General features: G+C 57.1%; 2 protein-coding genes across 7 annotated transcripts in view; both read left to right on the forward strand.

Annotated features, from left to right (window-relative positions):
• SHANK3 (SH3 and multiple ankyrin repeat domains 3) overlaps positions 1 to 6,839 on the forward strand; it is a 51,149-nt gene extending 44,310 nt beyond the window's left edge. For all 6 annotated transcript variants that reach the window (XM_086403553.1, XM_086403555.1, XM_086403556.1 and 3 more), the window contains one exon: positions 4,313 to 6,839. In XM_086403553.1, coding sequence (XP_086259679.1) covers positions 4,313 to 4,907 — 595 coding nt within the window. In that variant the 3' untranslated portion in view covers positions 4,908 to 6,839. The remainder of the gene's footprint in view (positions 1 to 4,312) is intronic.
• Positions 6,840 to 11,889: 5,050 nt separating this feature from the next.
• ACR (acrosin) lies at positions 11,890 to 19,285 on the forward strand. Its single transcript, XM_086403560.1, has 5 exons — positions 11,890 to 11,960; positions 12,931 to 13,137; positions 13,355 to 13,638; positions 17,977 to 18,122; positions 18,645 to 19,285. Exons 1-5 carry the CDS (start codon positions 11,893 to 11,895, stop codon positions 19,182 to 19,184), a joined length of 1,245 nt encoding a protein of 414 aa, XP_086259686.1. The 5' UTR covers positions 11,890 to 11,892; the 3' UTR covers positions 19,185 to 19,285.
• Positions 19,286 to 19,850: the final 565 nt, after the last annotated feature.

Consider the following 19,850-nt stretch of genomic DNA (forward strand, 5'->3'; position numbering starts at 1 on the left):
GACGGGGAAGGAGAGGTTACCGCTTACGTCAAGGACTTGAAGCTTGGTAACTTGTGGAAATGTATCTGGAAGGCCCATGGACTTGGCTGCTTGCAACTTTGATCCCAGACCAGCTCTCTCTCTGCTTCCAGCTTTCAGTCTAGCCTGACAAGCAGAACATCTTCTCAGAGCCCCACGCCCGCTCTAAACTCCCTCTGTCTTCCAGACCCCGTGCTTGGATCTGAATCCTGCGTGTGGCCTGAGGGCTGCCTGTCTCTGAGCCCCACAGCAACGCTCGGCTCTGCTCTGGCTCTCGGTTTTATTCCCGTCTGAGCAGCATATCTGATTTTACCTAAAAAGATTCTTGGACACAAAGTTGGCGAGGTTTCTTCTCAGCGGTGCTTCTCAGAGCTTCTGATGTGCGGCATGTTGTGGTCTGACCATCTCCTTAGGGGGTCACCAGGTATCATCCCACAGAAGAGGCACATTTCTGCGGGGATGGAGAACCCTGCCCGGGGGACCCCTGTGGGCCCTGTCCTGCTCGCATCCGGGAGTCTGGCTGGAGCCTGACGTGACTGCAGGTGCCTCAAGGCCCATAGGAGTTGCTCTTTGGAAACTGGACCTGTCGTGTGCTGGCCAGGGCAGGACACAAGGGCCAGCACGTGTTCCTTGCTTGAGGAGGTCCTCACAGGTGGGGGACCTGTGAGGTGGGTTTGCAGGAGCCGTGATCAGGGCCTCAGGGGCCACGAATTCCACTGGAGGAGTGGGAAGGGGTCACAGGGGGCGCCCAGGGGTGTCTGGAGTGTTGGAGGTTGGAGCTGTGAGCTGGTGCGGGCAGTGAGAAGTCAGGGCTTGGGTGAGACGCTGACGCCAAAGGGGGCCTCGTGGTGCTCCCAGCCCGAGTTGTTTGAGCTCCTCTTGAGGGCTACTTCCCTCTATGAGCCTCTCAAGTTGCAGGAGGCCACAGGCCTAGACCTGCCCTGCATGAGTGTAGTGGCAGAAAGTTCCAGGCAGAGGCCGGGGCCGGGCTGGGCTGCTTCTTGCCTGTTGGCGCCGCTGGGCTGACAGGCAGTCAGGCCTGAGAGTGACACATCACGTGGCTCTTGTCTTATAGCATTTTTCCCCCATGCATATTGTGTTCCTGGCTTTAAGCTAGGTACCAGGAGTCAAGGCTAACAATTAGGAAGCCAGGCAAGAGGTCCTGAGCGAGCCCATGAAAGGTCTGGGATCAGAGGTAGCTGGGGGATGAGGAGAAAGGCCTGGGTTCATGAACCATGCGGGTGAAGAGACGGGGCAGCTGATGGGGGCTCCAAGGCCTCTGGTGCAGGAGGGACCAGGGGAGGAGAGCATGTGTGGGGACCCCAGCAGAGGTCTGGGGCTCAGGAGAGACTGGCTCGGCCTGACATGCGGCGTTCGTGGACACTGGTTACAGCAAAGGGTGGAGGTGGATGACATGGCCTGGGAGAAAGTGCGAACTAATGGGGGACCGATCTAGAAGGGAAGTGGAAGGGCACCTAAGAGGGGAACTGGTGGACAGGTCAGCAAGGGGACTCTGCTGACATCCTCGGTAGCTGCAGGGGCTGGGGAAGGGGAGGGGAGGCGCGATAGCCGACCTCACTGGTCCAGGCGCCAGGAGTGAGCCAGATAGTACAAGACTCAGACATCGGTGGGAAGGGTGCCGAGGACTGTGGAGCCTGGCTAAGCTGTCTGCAGAAAGACCAGGAGGTGTCCAGGGTGCAGGTGCCTAGTGAGGTACACGTGTTAGAGACTGTTCCCGGAAGCCCTCTGGGAGGCTGGCGGGGCTGTGCCCGGGCCGTGCCATGGTCAGGGCCTGGTGGGGAGGCCACCGGAGCGTGGAGAGCGGTGACAGACAGTGGCGGCTGTGCAGAGGTGGCGTGGAAACGTGGACCCAACCAGGGACGCCCTGGGGGTCCTGGCCCGGGACAATGTGGGCAGTTCCCTGTTCCCGAGGGGAAGGGGAGGAGGAGCAGACACCCAGCTGTGGCATCCCTGGACACTTCCTGCCAGGCCCTGGGGCCTCGGGGGGACAGCCGTGGGAGCATGATGAGCCCTCTCCCCCCTGAGGCCCCAGGGGATCGTGGCCCTTCAGTCCCTCTCTCACACGCCTCCTGGCACCAGCCCTAGCCTCTGGCAGGCACCCTGCTCCACACCCAGGATCTCCCCTTGGCAGGGTCTCCCTGGCGCTTCTGAGCCAGTGCACCCTCATCCTTGGCCTTCAGCTCACCTCCTGCCAGGGCTCCTGACCCCGCTCCAGGAGACGCCTGGGGTGGGCACACAGGACTCCATCCTGAGACGCAGGTCCCCGGGCCTGGGAGGGATGTGCGGGGGCCTGGGCGCGCGGACAGAAGCGCTGACCCCAGCTCCGCTCCCTTGCCCTCCCTAGCAATCTCTACGACTTGGGCTCCCTTCAGCCCTTTGGGGTCCTCCCCACCCTCCACTGCTGCCCTACTTTGCCCCGAAATCCAGGTGGTACCACCGAGGCCAGATGTGGGGGAGAAGAGGGTTTCTTCTAATGATCGGTGCCTGTTCCCTGAGCCCGTCGCCCAGGTGCTCTTGGAGCCCCTCTCTGCTGGGGTGGGGAGAACACGGTCTGGCCTCTTCAAGAGGCTCTGCTCTGGATCTGAGCAACTGGGCGAGGCAGCGGGGACAGAGGCTGAGGAGAGGGAGCCAGGCAGCGGAAACCAGGTCGAGTAGGACAGAGCTGGATCTCCTGGGAGACGCTGACCTTGCACCGGTGAGAGAGGAGAAGACAAGACCTGCTTTCAGGGGACGACTGGTGCTCAGGATGCCCTCCACAATGTGGGGCAGGCACCAGTCAGGATGGCACAAAAGTTGGGGAACCCAGGGGAGGGGTCCTTAGCCCAGTTCAGGCAAGGGCAGAGAAAGGGAGGCGGGCCGGCAGCTGGAGGGAAGCTCTTGGGCCAGCAGCAGCACAAGGTCACAAAGCACCCCAGAGCCAGGTGTCGGCTGAGCATCTGGCACACAGGGCTCTGCGTGAAGCCTGTGGATGAGGGCCACAGAGCAGAGAACAGGCCACAGGCTGGCCAGAGGCCCACCCAGACCCACCTCGTCTGGCCTGCACTTCTCCTCGCCCTGCAGCTCCAGTGTGCTCCTTCCCATTGCACCGGCCCACTGCCTCCGAGCCTCCTCCCGGGGTGTCTGGCCAGCGGGTCCCCACCTGGCTGCGCACTGTGGTTCTGCCCGGCGCGCCCGCTCAGGGCCGGCGCTAACTCTCTCTCTCATTGCTCTCTCCTGCCCATCTGCATGTGGCTGCTCTGTCTAGCTGCGCAGTGGTCCCGAGCGCCGGCTGTGTAAGTGAGCATGCCCATCCCATGCCTCTCTGTGCACTGCCCGCCTGGATCTCTGCTGTGCTTGGTCTCGTGGGGCTCCGGTGCCACGGCCCGTCCCCCGAGGCTTCCCTTGGCCACAGCAGGGGTATAGGGAGACAAACTGGGCGGGGGCGATGTGGGATACAGGAGGGGGTTTTCTCTGGAGGAGGCCTCCCATCGGGCCTCCCACCACGGCCATGCTGGGGGGTGGAGGGGCTGAAGGCCGGATCCATCAGGTGACGCTGGGGAGTGCAGACCATCTGCGCACGCGTGTGTCTGTGAGTGTGTGCTGTTTCTGCACATATGCTGCTTGTCGCTGTCGTGGCAGGCCATGCCGCTCCTGCCGCTGCTGCTGCATGTATGTGACAGACGTGGCTGCCGCTGCGCAGCGAGACCGCATGGCACGTGCCCCGCGGCCTCACGCCTGTCCTGCACGCGCTGCTCTCTGTGTGGATGTGAACGCCGCCTGGTGTCCGTCTCAGACCTCATGGACTGTTCCGTCTTGTGCTGCCACCAGCCTTGATCACGGCTCAGCCAGCCCTGCGGCCGGCCCAGGTCTCTCTGGGTCTCATGATAACAGAGGGGCAGTGCTGAGGGGTACTGCCAGCCCTACTCTCTAGGGTCTGGGTGGATGGGCGGTGTCCAGAGCCGGTGTCGCAGGCTGTCAGAAATGTCGGGTCAGCCCTTTGCCCCAGAGGCTGTCCTTGCTCAGGCAGCCTGCTCTCGGAGCCCCCGTGGAGTAGAGGGGCCTGGGCTTTTACTCCATTCAGTCTAGGGCTCCCCTTCCCCCAGCAGGGCACTGACTCTGGGGGCCGGGCCAGAGGAACCACGGGATCCTATCCTCCGGTCTCCCTCCAGCCCCAAGGCTACCCCGCCCCCGGCCCCGCCCCCAGCGTCCTCCTGGCCTCTGGCCCCGCCCCCTCCGCCCGGCCCCACCTTGCCTGGTACCCCTCACCTGGCCTTGACCCCCTCTCCCTCCGCAGGCTCTTCAGCAGCCTCGGTGAGCTGAGCACCATCTCAGCGCAGCAGCGCAGCCCTGGGGGCCCGGGCGGCGGGGCCTCCTACCCGGTGCGGCCCGGCGGCCGCTACCCTGTGGCGCGGCGCGCCCCGAGCCCAGTGAAGCCCGCGTCGCTGGAGCGGGTGGAGGGGCTGGGGGCGGGGGCGGGGGGCGCGGGGCGGCCCTTCGGCCTCACGCCCCCCACCATCCTCAAGTCGTCCAGCCTCTCCATCCCGCATGAGCCGAAGGAGGTGCGCTTCGTGGTGCGCAGCGTGAGCGCGCGCAGCCGCTCGCCCTCGCCTTCGCCGCTGCCCTCGCCAGCGCCCGGCCCGGGCCCCGGGGCCCCCAGCCCGCGCCGGCCCTTCCAACAAAAGCCCCTGCAACTCTGGAGCAAGTTCGACGTGGGCGACTGGCTGGAGAGCATCCACTTGGGCGAACACCGCGACCGCTTCGAGGACCACGAGATCGAGGGCGCGCACCTGCCGGCGCTCACCAAGGACGACTTCGTGGAGCTGGGCGTCACGCGCGTGGGCCACCGCATGAACATCGAGCGCGCGCTCAGGCAGCTGGAAGGCAGCTGACGCCCCCCGCTCCCTCCCCACGCCCCGGCCGCGCCCTGCGGGCAGGGCCCCCCTCCGCCCCCGGGCTGCGGGCTCGGCCCACTCCCCAGCCCCCACCCTACCGGCGCCCGGGCCAGGAATGTTGCATGAATCGTCCTGTTCGCTGTCGCTCGGAGACTTGCCCTGTACATTGCTTAGCGCCCTCCCAGGCCGTCGAGCCCCACCCAGCACACGGTCAGGAAGGGCGCGGGCCGTGGGGGGCTGGAGCGGGAGGGGGTCGGGGGCGGGGTGCTCCAGCCTGACCATCTCCCGCTGAGCTCCTGGTGGCTACTTTCCCAGAGGGGGTAACCTAGTCCAGCATGCGAGGTCAAGACACACCTTGGTGACTCGGGGGGAGGGGGGAAGACATTGGGGTTCTCGGTTGGGGGCCAAGGAGCCCCCTGTTTTGCATATTTTAATCCACTCTATATTTGGAACAAGAAAAGGAACAAATATCTCTGTCCTTAATAGCTTCCCTTCCCCTCCCCTCCAGCCCCCGGTTCCGCTGCGGCTGCCCAGTCTTCCATCTCTGGCCCCTCAACTGCCACTGCCACCCCACATGGGGCAGGGGACGCTCCAGCTGGTCTGGGGTTGGCCAGGGTCCTCGCACCCGCCCCGGGGCCCAGCTGGGCCCCCTCCCCTCGCTGAGCTATGGTGTTCCCCACCGACCCTTCAGGTGCTGCGTGGAGGAGGGGCGGCAGGCGGCGACTCCTGTGGGCCCTCGCACGGTCACGCGGCCTGGGAGAGCCGCCCAGGGCGGGTGTGGGCGCAGGGCCCTGGCACCTGCCCCCGGCCGTCTCCCTCACAGGGTCCCCCCCCAGCAGGGGTCTAGCTTCCTCTCCGCGCTGCTGGGCGACTACAGCAGAGAAGCCTCCCTGCCTCAGACCTGAAGTCGCCAGTTCCGCCCTGTGTGTGTGTGCGCACATGTGCGAGTGTGTGAAACTCGGGGTGCGACTGAGTGCATTGGAGCCCCTTGTGTGCCTGACTGGAGGGTGGTCCCAAGGGGCCACTCTGGACTAGTGTGGGGGCTTCGGAAGCTTGCACAGGGTGCGTGCATGGGTGTGTGCCTGTGAAAGCACCCCGTCTCCACTTCCAAAGAAAGTCAGAGGTCGTCTTGCACCCCGGGACCTGCTGTTTGCCCAGCCTGTCCCTCCAGAGCCTCGCGGAGCCTGAGTGGGCCTTCTTGGTGAAGCCTTGCTGCTTGGGAGAGGCCCCCAAGGGCCCTTGGAGGCAGTGCTCCGCCCTCTCTGGGCTTCTAGGGGGGATCATAGGGGCACCCCTAGAGTCAGGCCACTGCGAGCCTTGGGGAGAGGCAAAGACCCCAGTGGGCACCCCAGCCCCCCTTACTGTGACTCCTCACACTCAGCAATGACCTGTGGGGTGGGGGGCCCGGGACGTTTTTAAACCTAGGGTTTGGAGTCTGGACTAAGCTCCATCCACGTCACTCACGAGTTTCTGTTTATATTTCTAGCTTTTTTTAATAAAAATGAAAAAACCCAGAAAACAGAAGTTTTCACAGCCCAGGGGCTTGGCACGCCGGTCTGTGCCCACCCGCCCTGCCCCGGCCCACCGGCCCCATGCCCTGGGCAGATTCACACCCAGTAACCCTTTCACCAACAGACCAGGTCACACACACGGCAGCAGTCACTGTAACAGACTGCCACATACACACTCGTCTCACTCACCTGTGGGTTTTGGTTCCGTTCAGTTTGGGTTTTTAACTTTACAGGGTCAGTTCCGCTTCGCCCCTCCTTTTGTACGGAGCTCCACCTGGGGGGTTTCTCCCCCTGCTCCAGCTCCGAGGCCTCCTGACCCTGACGTTGTGATACACCCCACAGAGATCTATGTTTCTTATATTATTATTATTGATAATAATTATAATATTATTATGTAATAAATTTATAAGAAATGAAACCATTTCTCAGCTGCCTACTTGAGGAGATACTGGAAGCGCAGACTCTGCCCTCATTTGGGCAGGTCACACAAACCTCCCTGGCCCTCAGCAGTCGTCTGGCCGCTTACACCGATGACCCACGGATCCTGTCTCTGACCTGGTCTCTTTGCTGACCTCCATACCCACGGGCCTGGCTTCTTTGTGCCTCGCTCTCTCCGAGTTGTGCTGGGCCTGAGCCCGTGCTTCCTGAACTGGAAGCTTCTCTTTCTGCTCACCAGCCCAGCGAATGACCCCTCCTGAGCTAGAAGTCCGGGTATCCTCCGTAGCCTCTGTCCACTTTTCCCGCCAGTGTCCAGGTGTCCCTAGATTCTGCTGCTCCTGTCTTTGAGCCCTCTCCTGTCTGCCTGTGCTCTCCTGCCCCAACAGCTCCTGCCCAAGTTCAGATCTCCCCTTGAGCCAGCTGCCACCAGCCATTGATGGGGCCAAGCCTGTGTGGTAGCTGGTGGGGAGGGTGGTAGCTCCCAGGAAGGGCAGGGGCACCTCAAAGAGTGAAGGGGGTGGTATAGTGGGGCGAGTGGACAGAAGAGACCCACAGGGAGCTGTGGGAGGTGGAGGCTGCGTGGCTGAGGTCTGACAGAGGGCCAGAAACCGTGGAGGCGGGCCATCAGACCGGCTGGGCACCTGGTGGGGTTCTAGGAGGGCAGTGCGTGCAGAGCCACGCCACACTGGGTCAAGGTGGAGTGTGAACATCACACATGGCAACTGTAGACCTCGACTCAGGATGGGGCCTGGGTGATGCCTCCAGGGAAGCGAGAAGATGCCGGGAAGGATAAGAACGTGGATGGAATGACGCCTTGTGTGCAGAGGGGAGTGGGCTCAGGTGTCTTTACCCAGGGCTGGCAGGAAGGCAGAGCAGCTCTGAGAAGCAGGTGGATGTCTGGAAGGCCTGCTCGGGAAGGCAAAGGCCCTTGTGAGGCTGAGATGGTGACCACTGGCAGTGGGTCCTTGAGAGAGGCTTGCAATCTGTCTAGAAAACCCCACAATTTCTAATTTTCATATTTTCACATTTTTGGCTTCATTTTCAAGTTGGAAACTGTGGTCGTCCACAGAAGTGGCCTAGAAGGAAGTGGGGACCTGGGAGGGTCTGAATGTGGAGGCACAGGGGGGGGTCTCTGAATTCCCTGAGCCCAAGCACTGTGGCAGCTGCGGGTCAGCCTCCTCTGAGCCGCATGTGGGACCCTGCGTCTGGCTGGAACTGGGCTCGGACCTGGGGGCCAGTCCAGCAGGCATGGCAGTGGGATCATGGCGTGGAAATGGCATTACCATACTGACCCTGGGTCCTGGGGAGAAGACAGATATCCCACGGGTCAGAAGACACCTCAGTGCCTCAGAAAATGAGTCAGAAACTTCAAGACCGGGACTTGGCGAGAGAAGCCTTGATCAGAGGAGCAGGTGGTGGGATGGCAGAGGGTCGTGGTGCTGAGTGAGCTGCAGCCTCCCAGCACCTCTGGGCAGACACTTTCTCACTCAGGATGGTGGACTCCCTGCCTCCTCCTGCCCCCTCACGACCTCAGAATGTCCCAGCTTTATCCCCTCAGGGGCCCTAAGCGTCTCACCAGCACGCTGTCTGCAGCCTGGAGCAGAGAGCACTTTGTGGGTGGCCCTCACCGCTGACCACCCTACAGGTCCTGTGGGCAGCTCTGGGCACTGAGGCTGAACAGATGAGGAAGGTCCTGCTCTTCCTCAGGGAGAAAGAGGGAGTATCATATGCTGGAGAATAACCGGGTGGGTGGGAGTTAGCAGGCTGGGAGAAGTGAGGCAGGATCTGCGGGAGCTGGCTGGGGCTGGGCTGGGGGTGGGCACAGGACGGCCCAGGTTGGGGCGTGCAGAGGGAGCCAGGGCGGGAAGGAGGCTGGGGAAGCGAGGGGCTCGCGGGGCTGGGGAGGGTGGGCCTCGAGAACGGGGAGAAGGAGCCTCAGGAGGGGGGACCCCTTGTCCTGACCCCGCCCCGTACTGGGAGCTCCACCTTGGCCTGAGTCAAGCCACCAGGAGCCATTGAGACCCCATCCTGTGTTCCCAGAAGCCTAACTGTCGTGTACCTTCCCGTCTCTCCCTTGCTCTTCAGAACAGTGTGAAGGAGGCAAACGGAGTCCCTCTTCCGTTAGATTTAATGACACAGCTGAAGCTGCAGGTCTGTATGTGAGACACTCAGCATACGACTGTGTCTGGGAGCAGGGACTAGAGCCTGTTTAAGAGTCAGAAGGGGCTGCTGCTCTGCAGAGTCACACAAGAGTTTTCTTCTAAAATCTAGACACTGGGTCTTCAAACTTTTTTATTGCATAACCCCTAAATGTTTTGAAAATCTGGGTACCCCTTTCCATTTTGAAACTTTTGTTTTACATTTTCATCTTATATTTTAAAAAGCTTGCAAACAAGCTTGCAAACATTATGATTTTTGTACATATTATGTACATACAGAAAATTGTACATATTAACATTTAAAATAAATGGTTACATCATTCTGTTACAGGATTCACGTGAATCTAAATACCATTTCAATTTTATGCCCATCAAAATCCTGTAAAAACACCTGGATAATCTTTAACAGTCAAAACTGTAACATCACTTATCGAATTCCTGCTGCCATTTCTTGAACTATATTTTCAGTCTTTTTTGATTACTTTATTAGGCACAATCTGTTACTGAGTTAAAATAAGCAAGTTCTCAGGTAGGTGAAATAGAACCTTGCAGATCTTCAGATAGAGGAGGTGAGGCCACCTGCGATGAGAGAGAGACAGAAAGACACCTTGGAAACTTACGTATGGGGCAAGAGTCCTCCTGAAACTCAAGTAGCAGAAACAAGACCTGTGACACTCAGGCATGGGGAGTTAGAGACCCCTAACAGACACGGTACCTAAGAGCCCTGAAACCGATGGAGGGGAGACAAATGCCCCTCACGCTCAGGGTGAGGAGAAGGAGACCTCGACATGCAGCAGCAGGGATTAAAACCTTTTGCCACTCAAATAGCTGATACTCTTGAGATCCGATTGCATTTTTATCAGGAAAATAAAACCTCTTGCCTGACAGGAAGGGAACTAATGAATACTGAACTCAAGTAAGGAAATTAAATCATCCTGCTTCTCACCAGGGGGATAAGTCCTTGTCACTTCCTAGTAAATAAAGATGAAAGGTGTGTTCTGGCTTTGTAATAAGAGAGACAAGACCTTCTGACCTGCAGGGAGAGTAGATTTAGGGACAGTCATGTAGAGAAAATGGTAACTTCCTGACAACGAAGTGCATGAGAGGATGTCTCTGGACTCTGGAGAGGAAATGAGATGTCCTGACGATTAGACAGGAGAGACGGAGATGCCTGATGCCCAGGGATGAGGAGGCTCACAGAGGGAAGACGAGACGTGCGTGTGCTACAGCGGGAGAGAGGAGACCCCTTGGTCACTCAGAGAGAAGAGGCAGGGTCTCCAGATACAGAGCAGAAGAGATGAGGCGTGTCAGGTGGAGACAGGACCCCCCGACACTCAGGGCCTGTAAGACCTGCTTGTGCTCAGATGGGAGATACAAGATTTCATGGCCCGCAGATAGTGGAGATGAGACCTCAAGACACTCAGGAAGGGTAGGAAAGACTTCAGACAGGCGGTTGAGATGGAAGATTCGGACACTTACGTAGGAGAGGAGACCTCGTGGTGCTCAGGTAGAGAATATGACAGCTCAGGATTCCGACAGGGAGACCAGGACCTCCTCCAGCAGGAGCCGGGAGACTGCCTGGCGGTCAAGTGGGGACACGGGAACCCCAGCATTTCTGTGTGTCGGTTGAAGCTGCAGAGCACTCACAGCGGTGAGACGCAACCTCCTGACACTCCGAGGCTGTGAGACCTTTTGGTTCTCAGGTAGAGAAGATGGGACAAAGTCACGCTCCTGTCTGAGGTCTTAGGTCCTGAGCTGGAAGAAAGGAGAGATCCTCACAGTCAGGGGGAGGAGATGATAGCTTCCATCAGCAAGTAAGATATGTGCGACCTACTGGATGTTCAGTTGAGGAGGATGTGATGTGAAAGTTACATGAGATGAGAAATTCAGTCAGTTCAGTCGTCCAGTCCTGTCTGACTCTTTGCGACCCCGTGGACTGCAGCACAGCAGGCCTCCTTGTCCATCACCAACTCCCAGAGCTTGCTCAAACTCATGCCCCTCAGGTTGGTGATGCCATCCACCCACCTCGCAAGTAGAACATTCAGTTAGAGAAGATGCTCAGGTAGAAGAAGTAAGGTCATCTGACTATCTGAAACGCTTTGTACCTGGAAAGAGGACAGGAGGTGTCCTGACACTTGGGTAGGAGAGGTAGGTGGTGCCTCGTGACTGTCACGTAGGTGAGGAGTGACTCCTTGACGTTCAGATAGGCCAGCTGAGACCTTGTGCCCAGGTACAGGCGCTGAGACTGCTCCTCCAGCAGGTAGAGATGTGACCTCATCACGCTCTTGCAGGGAAGGTAGAACTTTAACATCCAGGTAGGTGAGTTGAGCATTTTTCTGTTCTGGGATATGAGATGCTGTCTCCTGACAAGCAGAAGAAGCATTATTTCATGACATTCAGGTAACTGTGCTGAGAATTCCTGACACTCAGGTACAGAAGACAATTTTCTGCTTCGCGTAGTTCCCAGAAAGGAGACCTGGAGAGATCCAGGTAGAAGATATGAGACTTTGTGGACAGAAAAGTGGGCTTCATAGTTCTAAGCTAGGGAAAGTCAAAATGGTCTTCAGAAAATGTCCTGAGGGCACAGCCTTGGCAGAGGGAAAGAGTTTGCTGCCTACGGGGTTAAGGCCTGTTGGTCTGTAGAGCCTGACTCCCTTGAGCTGCTGACGTGCTGGAGGTCTCACAGGGGGCTGACCGTGGTTACAGTTTGCATGAGGCTGTGCAAGACGTCGGGAAGTCTCTCCAGCATGAACCGCCAGGCCTGGTTTCTGGAGGGTGGGGGTGGGACGTCACCCTGCTGATTGGTCGGAAGGCCATGAAGCTTTGTGAGGTCACTGGGCTTCCAGGCCTGGCTGGGGCAGGACTTTGGCAGAGATGCTGCCAACTGCCGTTCTGCTGGTCTTGGCAGTATCTGTGGTCGCCAGAGATAACACCACGTGTGAGTAAGTGTCAGACAACTTGGGTGGGGGGAGGGTGTCTTCTGAGTAACGGACCCGGTCCAGACTCCCTCTGTCTGCGGCTCTGCAGAAAGCCAAGCTGGGGCCTTAGCATTCCCCCGGGTCTCACAGCGCTTTTGCCCCACATCACCAATTCGGACCTTCCCTGCTCCCACCATCCTCAGCCCGGAGCCCCCAGGGCCCTGGCATCTAGAGCGTTCTCCTGAGAGGAACTCTGGGGCTTCCGCAAAGCACAGGCCGGTTTCCACGGCGCCCCTGTCCCCGCCAGTCACTGGCTTCACTGCCTCTTGAACACTGAGTCCTGCAGACCCAGGGAAGCACCTCCCCCCAGCCCTGCACTGACCCCAGAGATCCCAGGGCGTCCTCATGCAGCACCTCGGGGACCCCCCACTCCATGTGTAGACTCCCAAGCCCCCAGGGTATCCTGAAATCCCAGAAACTCCCTCCTTCTCACCGGTGACACAGAGCCCTGAACGTTCACCTCCGCCCCGCCCCGCACGCCTCCCCCGGGTCACTTCCACCTGCGCAGCTGTCCTCCTGCTGCCACCCAGCCCAGCCCTGCAGCTCCGAGCCCCTCTGGCTCCTTCCTGAGCCTCCACCGGGGTCGCCCGCTTCACGCCCACGCTAGCTCCCTCCCCCCCCCCGCCATCTCCCGCACTGCTAGGGCCCCTGGTCTGTCCCAGCTGCCTGTGGCCACTCTGAACCCACCTTGTGACCTCAAGACCGGAGAAAACTCCCCCCCACCGAACATTTCCCGGAGCCCCTGGCCGCCTGTCCCGGCACGGCCCCCAGCACCGCTGCTCAGCTGCACCCCCTGGACCCCCACCCTGGGGCTACCCCAGCTGGCCCGGGACCCCATGGCTGCTCCCCTGTGACCAGCCTCAGGCCCTCCTCCCCCCGCTGCAGAGGCGCCGGGATGGCCTTGACTTGGACAGTGCCTGTGGTCTCTCCTCAGTGGCCCCTGTGGGATACGGTTCCGGCAGAACCGGCAGGGGGGCATGCGGATCATCGGCGGGCAAGACGCTGCCCACGGGTCCTGGCCCTGGATGGTCAGCCTCCAGATCTTCACATACCACAACAACCGGCGGTACCACGTGTGTGGGGGCTCCCTGCTGAACGCCCACTGGCTGCTCACTGCCGCTCACTGCTTCAGGATCAAAAAGTATGTGCGGGAACTCGCAGCAGGGGTCTTCAGAAAGGCTCTTCTTAGAACTGGGCATTCTCCAAGGGTCTCAGTGCCAAAGGTCCCTGAGGCTCTGGGCCTAGTGGCAACCAGATTGCGGGGTTGACCCGGACCTGCTGGGGATGGGGCCCTCCGAGGGTCATGGTCATCAGCCAGTCTGCAGCCAGTGTGACCTGGCTTACCTCTGTGCCCACAGAAAAGTGACCGACTGGAGGCTGATCTTTGGAGCTAAGGAAGTTGAGTGGGGGAGCAATAAGCCAGTGAAGCCGCCTCTGCAGGAGAGATATGTTGAGAAAATCATCATTCATGAGAAATACTCGGCGAGCTCAGAGGCCAATGACATTGCTCTCATAAAGATCACCCCTCCTGTTATCTGTGGGCACTTCATTGGACCAGGCTGCCTGCCTCAGTTTAGGGCAGGCCCACCCAGAGTTCCCCAGACATGCTGGGTGGCTGGCTGGGGATTCTTACGTGAGAATGGTGAGTACGGGCGGGGCAAACCCCGCTGACGTGGTCTTAGGTGAAGGGGAAATCTGTTGATGCCTGCCTGAGCCCCACCCAGTCCCTAGCCCTGTGCTGTGAGTGGATCCTGTCACCGTCCCCTTTCACAGCCAGAGAAACTGAGAGTGAAGCTCCGTGTCCAGGGCCTCTTGCCAGTGGCTGGTGTGGCCACCAGGGGTGGCTGGGCGGCACGCACAGAAGAGCGCCTCGGCATCTTTGGAATGGGGTCAAGGCTGGGCCTGGAGCTCCAGGGCTGCCTCTGGAGGTGGGGGTCGTGCCTTGAGGCAGGCAGCAGGTGGAGAAGGGCTCTGGATGGGATTTCCCTCTCCATGCCTCAGTTTCCCCAGCTGTAAAGGGAAGGGCCGGGTCACATGGTCTCCAAGCTCTGCAACTCCTGCGCGTGGCCCCTCCTGGCCATCTCTGCCCCCGACCCTCGGCCGTCAGTCCCACCCAGCTGTTACTGCGAGCGTCCTCTGTAGTCGGCGAAAGGGGCTGCTGCTGGGCGTGACTTTGTGTGGGTCAGCAGCCTGGGCAGCATGTTTCTGCCAGTGGGGCAAGACCGAGTAGAACAGGCCTCTGTGCGTGAGCTGTGCTTTCAGCTTCCCGTAGGTGGGCATGTGAATTTTCACCAGTCGTGTCACGGGTGTGAACGTATGACTGAAACTGAATTGGCGCTCAGTCTCCTTTCTTCACTGATGGAACATCTGTTCATTGGTGGAAAATCTGGGCCTCCTGGGGTTTAAACCTCAGTGTGTTTTGTGTCTTCTATCTTCTCCTCCCTCAAAGTTGATTTTGGCTTTTGGTAGGACCGCTGTCTGTGCCGCCTTGCGGGGAGGGTGTCTCACAGTCTCTTCCCTGGCCTGGGGTGTCAGCCTCTGTCTGGCTGCTGGTGTCCGAGGCTCTGCCGCGGCTCCCAGAGCAAGCGCACACTTTCTTCTTGCTCCACCCCCTTCCCTGCTCTGTCCACCTCTCCAACCTTGTCCTCAGCTTTCGGGGGTTCTTGCAGTCCCTGGGAGGCTGATCTCAGGGTTTCCATTCAACAACCCTCAACCCCACCTCTGCTCTCCTTTTGCTCAGGAGAATTGTAGGCTCCCGTCTATATCCTGGACGTCACACAAGGCCTCTTTGTTCTATAATCACCTTGAATTTAATGCAGTTTCTATTCCTTTTTGTTTGTTTGTTTTTGCAAACCCATCCCTTAAAAAGTGAAAGTGTTTAGTTGCTCAGTTGTGTCTGACTCTTTGGGACCCCCCCTGGACTGTAACTCGCCAGGCTCCTCTGTCCCTGGAATTCTCCAGGCAAGAATACTGGAGTGAGTAGTCATTCCCTTCTCCAGGGGGTCTTCCCAACCCAGCGATTGAACCTGGGTCTTCCAGGGCCAAGTCTTAAAGAAACCCCTAGGCTCCTGTGATACTCCTTCTGACCTTTCCTTATCTGGACCTACCACTTCCTTGAACTCAGATGCTTTGGGGCTGGAAGAGTACTTTTGGGAATTGGTCTCTTTTTCCATCAGACTTTTAGTTTCTGCAGGCTTTTTGGCATTTGATATTTAAAACCAAGGTGCTGAGATTGAGAAAGCTCTTTTGTGTCTCAGGACACCTGTCTCTTAACAAGGCATTGCATGGCTTCCAAGGCTGTAGGCTCTGCCATAGGTTTAAAGGGTCACTTTAATGGCCAACAAGCCAGGCTTGTGCTTGTTAGTTCCATGTCACCTGTACCTAAAGGGCAGTGAATGTGTGAAACCCTCCATGCTGCTTAGGTGGGAAGGAAAAGTGGGGGCTAAGGAAGTTGGGAACATAACCGAAGCCTTGCAGACACGCGTTCAGCAGCCATCCACCGAATGCTTGCTGGTGCCCTCCCCAGCCACGGTGCTCCATGGGCTTCCCTGCTGGCCTTACACTCCGAGTCTGCCCCTTCCCACCTGTACCGCACATGGTGTTCAAACCCTCTGGGCGGTGACTGGCTGTGGGTGCTGCTATGGCAGGGCTGTTGGGATTCTCCTGCCTGTGGGACCACGTGATTCAGAGGGTACAGTCACCTTGGCTCTTGGGCTCCAGTTCAGTTCAGTTCAGTGGCTCAGCTGTGTCTGACTCTTTGTGACCCCACGGACTGCAGCACGCCAGGCCTCCCTGTCCATGACCAACTTCTGGAGCTTGCTCAAACTCATGTGCATCGAGTCGGTGATGCCATCCAACCATCTCATCCTTTGTTGTCCCCTTCTCCTCCTGCCTTCAGCCTTTCCCAGCATCAGGGTCTTTTCCAATGCGTCAGTTCTTCTCATCATGTGGCCAAAGTATTGGAGTTTCAGCTTCAGCATCAGTCCTTCCAATGAATATTCAGGACTGATTTTCTTTAGGATGGACTGGTTTGATCTTGCAGTCCAAGGGACTCTCAAGAGTCTTTCCCAACACCACAGTTCAAAAGCATCAATTCTTTAGCATTCAGCTTTCCTTATGGTCTACCTCTCACGTCCATACATGACCACTGGAAAACCATAGCTTTGACTAGATGGACCTTTGTTGGCCAAGCAATGTCTCTGCTTTTTAATGTTCTGTCTAGATTTGTCATAGTTTTTCTTCCAAGGAGCAATTGTCTTAATTTCATGGCTGCAGTCACCATCTGCAGTGATTTTGGAGCCCAAGAAAATAGTCTGTCACTGTTTCCATTGTTTCCCCATCTATTTGCCATGAAGTGATGGGACCAGATGCCATGATCTTCTGTTTTTGAATCTTGAATTTCAAGCCAACTTTTTCACTCCCATCAAGAGGCTCTTTAGTTCTTCTACACTTTCTGCCATAAGGGTGTTGTCATCTGCATATCTGAGGTTACTGATATGTCTCCTGGAAATCTTAATTCCAGCTTGTGCTTCATCCAGCCTGGCATTTCACATGATGTACTCTGTATATAAGTTAAATAAGCAGGGTGACAATATATAGGCTTAACATACTCCTTTCCCAATTTGGAACCAGTCTGTTGTTCCACGTCCAGTTCTAACTGTTGCTTCTTGACCTGCATATCTTGACCTTGATTTCTCAGGAAGCAAATGAGGTGGTCTGGTATTCCCATCTCTTGAAGACTTTTCCATAGTTTGTTGTGATCCACAAAGTCAACAGCTTTGGCATAGTCAATAAAACAGATGTTTTTCTGGAATTCTCTCGCTTCTTGTATGATCCAACGGATGTTGGCAATTTGATTTCTGGTTCCTCTGCCTTTTCTAAATCCGGCTTGAACATCTGAAAGTTCATGGTTCGTGTACTGTTGAAGCCTGGCTTGGAGAATTTTGAGCATTACTTTGCTAGCATGTGAGACGAATGCAATTGTGCGGTAGTTTGAGCATTCTTTGGCTTTGCCTTTCTTTGGGATTGGAATGAGAACTGACCTTTTCCAGTCCTGTGGCCACTGCTGAGTTTTCCCAATTTGCTGGCATATTGAGTGCAGCACTTTCACAGCATCATCTTCCAGTACCTGGCCTTCGGTTTGGGCTCCAGGCAGGATGCAATGTTGGCTGCTCCAGCCACAGTGCAGGCTGGGGTTTTCCTAACCCCTGGTCATGGCCAAGCATCTGAGGCTATAAAGGAAGTTCTGACCTGGCCTCAATGGTCATTTCAACCGCCTGTGCCCCTGACAGGTCTGCTGTGTGTGGAGGCACCACCGTAGGTCTGTTGCCTCCAGATCTGAATAAAGATTTGAGGCACATGGGAGGGAGTCATCAGCCCAAGTCCTGCGGGTCCTGTCCATGGCTGGATGGAGGCTAGAATGCAGGGGATGACCTACAGCCAGAGTGAACGGTGTGTCCTGGACTTGAGTCTAGAGACGAAAATCCTTGGTGTGAGTCCAGGGTTCCCTACTGTGACCTTGGGAAGTGGCATTCCAATCTCCTGATTGGAGAAAAGGGGAATAACTGTTTCTAACTCATGAAGTGCCTGTGAGGAGTGAATGAGATGAAGCCTGTGTGACTCAAAGTAAGTGCTCAGCATGTCCTTGTTATAATTGTCAATGTCATAGCAAACTTCCATAAGCCAGCATCCACCCTTCACGTATATGACTCTTCAGCTGCCTCCACCGCCCTCCTTCTGTCTTCTGTCCACAGCCCCCTCCTTCCTTCTCCTCCAGTTCCATCTCCCAAGTCTCGTTGGCTCTTCCAGCTGTGCTTTCTTCCCTTCAGGAGTGGATAAGGAGAGGCCGGGGGCATAGGCTTGCTTGGCCCTTAGGTTCAAGTGGAGCATTTGAGGCCATTGGGGGCTCAGTGGCGGGAGGAAGGCAGGGCTTTCCCAGACGTCTTCTATGCTTACTGACCACTGAGTCACCTGGCTGTAGCCCGCAGGACATCACCTGTGCTGCAGGAGGCGCATGTGGACCTTATCGACCTCGACTTGTGTAACTCGACCAGATGGTACAATGGGCGCATTCGTTCAACCAATGTGTGCGCAGGGTACCCTGAAGGCAAGATTGACACCTGCCAGGTAACTCTCCACCGGGTGCGCTCGTGGACACTTCCTTTCTGGATCCCTGAGCAAACCTCCCTGGTCCTGTCTTCCACTGCCTGTAGTCACTATGTGCTTGGGTGGTGACACCCATACGCTGCCCAACAAAGACTCAGTCACCGTAGGTAGAGCTTTCTTCCACCCTCACACAGAGATCATATCCTCCGAACACTGCCCAGAAGAGAACATTTACCTCTCTTCACCAGAACGCAAAAGGGTCCAATCCACTTGCACACACACGTTCATGTCTCCACGTAAAACCGTGCACAGACACATGGGTTTGTCTGTCCTCCCCATCAGCGCAAGAAAACCCATGGAATCCCTCCCCTTCTCACAGCCCCAGAGAAGTTGTTGGCACCACCTCAAACTCTGCCATAACTGCCTGTGTTCATGGCAGCAGGAGGCCATGTGACTGCAGAAATGACCTGCCCAGAGGCCACGGCCCTTCTGGGCAGGGAGCGTGGCTCAGGCAGAGCGTGACTTCTGTATCCTTCTGGGCAGGGGGACAGCGGCGGGCCTCTCATGTGCAAAGACAGCGTGGAAAACAGCTATGTGGTCGTGGGAATCACAAGCTGGGGGGTAGGCTGTGCCCGAGCTAAGCGCCCTGGAGTCTACACGTCTACCTGGTCCTATCTGAACTGGATTGCCTCCAAGATAGGCTCTAACACGGTGCACATGATTCAGTTGCCCACCGCTCCCCCTGCTTCTACTCCAGCAGCCCAAGTGAGCCCTGGCTCCGTTCAGCCTTCCATTCGCCCACCTTGGTTCTTCCAACACGTTCCTCAACCACCTCCCTCTCAGCAAGCTATTGCCGTGGCCCAACCCTCACGTCCCTCAAGCCCCCGACCCTCAGTCCCACCTGCCCCCCGACCCCCACGACCACCCCCACCGCAGCCTTCCACTAGGCCTCCCCAGGCACTCTCCTTTGCCAAGCGACTGCAGCAGCTCATAGAGGTCTTGAAGGGAAAGACCTTTCTTAACGAAAAGAGCAATTATGAAATGGAAACCACAGGCCTTCCAGGACAACATGCCTCCTCCTGATCTGAACCCATTCTCAACGGACCCAGTGAAGCCCTCACTCCTGAGGGAAAAAAAGATGAAATAAATGGATATAAATACAAATATAAATATATATACACTAAGAGACGCTTTCTGGACTTCTTCCTATATGCCCTCCCCAACTTAATCCCTCATCAAGTCTACCCTGCCTCCATTCACCCTTGTATTGTACAAATGATGTTGACTTAAAAAAAAAAAATGCACAACGTGAGTTGTGAGTTAAGTTTTATTTGGGGCAAAATGAAGACTAGCATGAGAAATGGCACTTGAGATAGCTCTGAGAAACTGCTCCAAAGAGGCAGTGGGGGAAGGGCAGTAGCTGTGGGATTTTTGGTGAAGGGGGAGTGCATGCAATCAAGCACATTTTATTTAGAGGTTTCTGCTGGCCTCCTGAAGATTACTGCTGGTCATGAGGAGCAGACATCATCCTGAAGGATTTTAGTGCTTTTCTAGATATGAGGAGATTGAAGAGTTGGCTTTGTAAAGCCAGCTCCTGAAAATATCTAACTGTTTGAAGACCAGTCCTGTTAGTTTTCCTGGAGCGCCAAGAGCCTCATTTCTGCCCTCCACCCTGAACGCTGCTCAGAGGGTGTTGAAGGTCAGCGGCTGGAGCGGCGCCTGAGTTCATTCTTGTGGAGGTGGATGGCA

This window comes from Bos grunniens, chromosome 5 (assembly GCF_055505025.1).
Source record: "Bos grunniens cultivar Pamir isolate PY7600 chromosome 5, Bosgru_T2T1.0, whole genome shotgun sequence".
Taxonomy (NCBI): Eukaryota; Metazoa; Chordata; class Mammalia; order Artiodactyla; family Bovidae; genus Bos; species Bos grunniens.

Coding starts and splice junctions, on each gene's coding strand:
- ACR (XM_086403560.1), top strand. CDS start 11,893: ATGCTGCCAACTGCCGTTCTGCTGGTCTTGGCAGTATCTGTGGTCGCC. Junction 11,961..12,930: donor AGAGATAACACCACGTGTGA/GTAAGTGTCAGA, acceptor GTCTCTCCTCAG/TGGCCCCTGTGGGATACGGT. Junction 13,639..17,976: donor GGGATTCTTACGTGAGAATG/GTGAGTACGGGC, acceptor ACCTGGCTGTAG/CCCGCAGGACATCACCTGTG.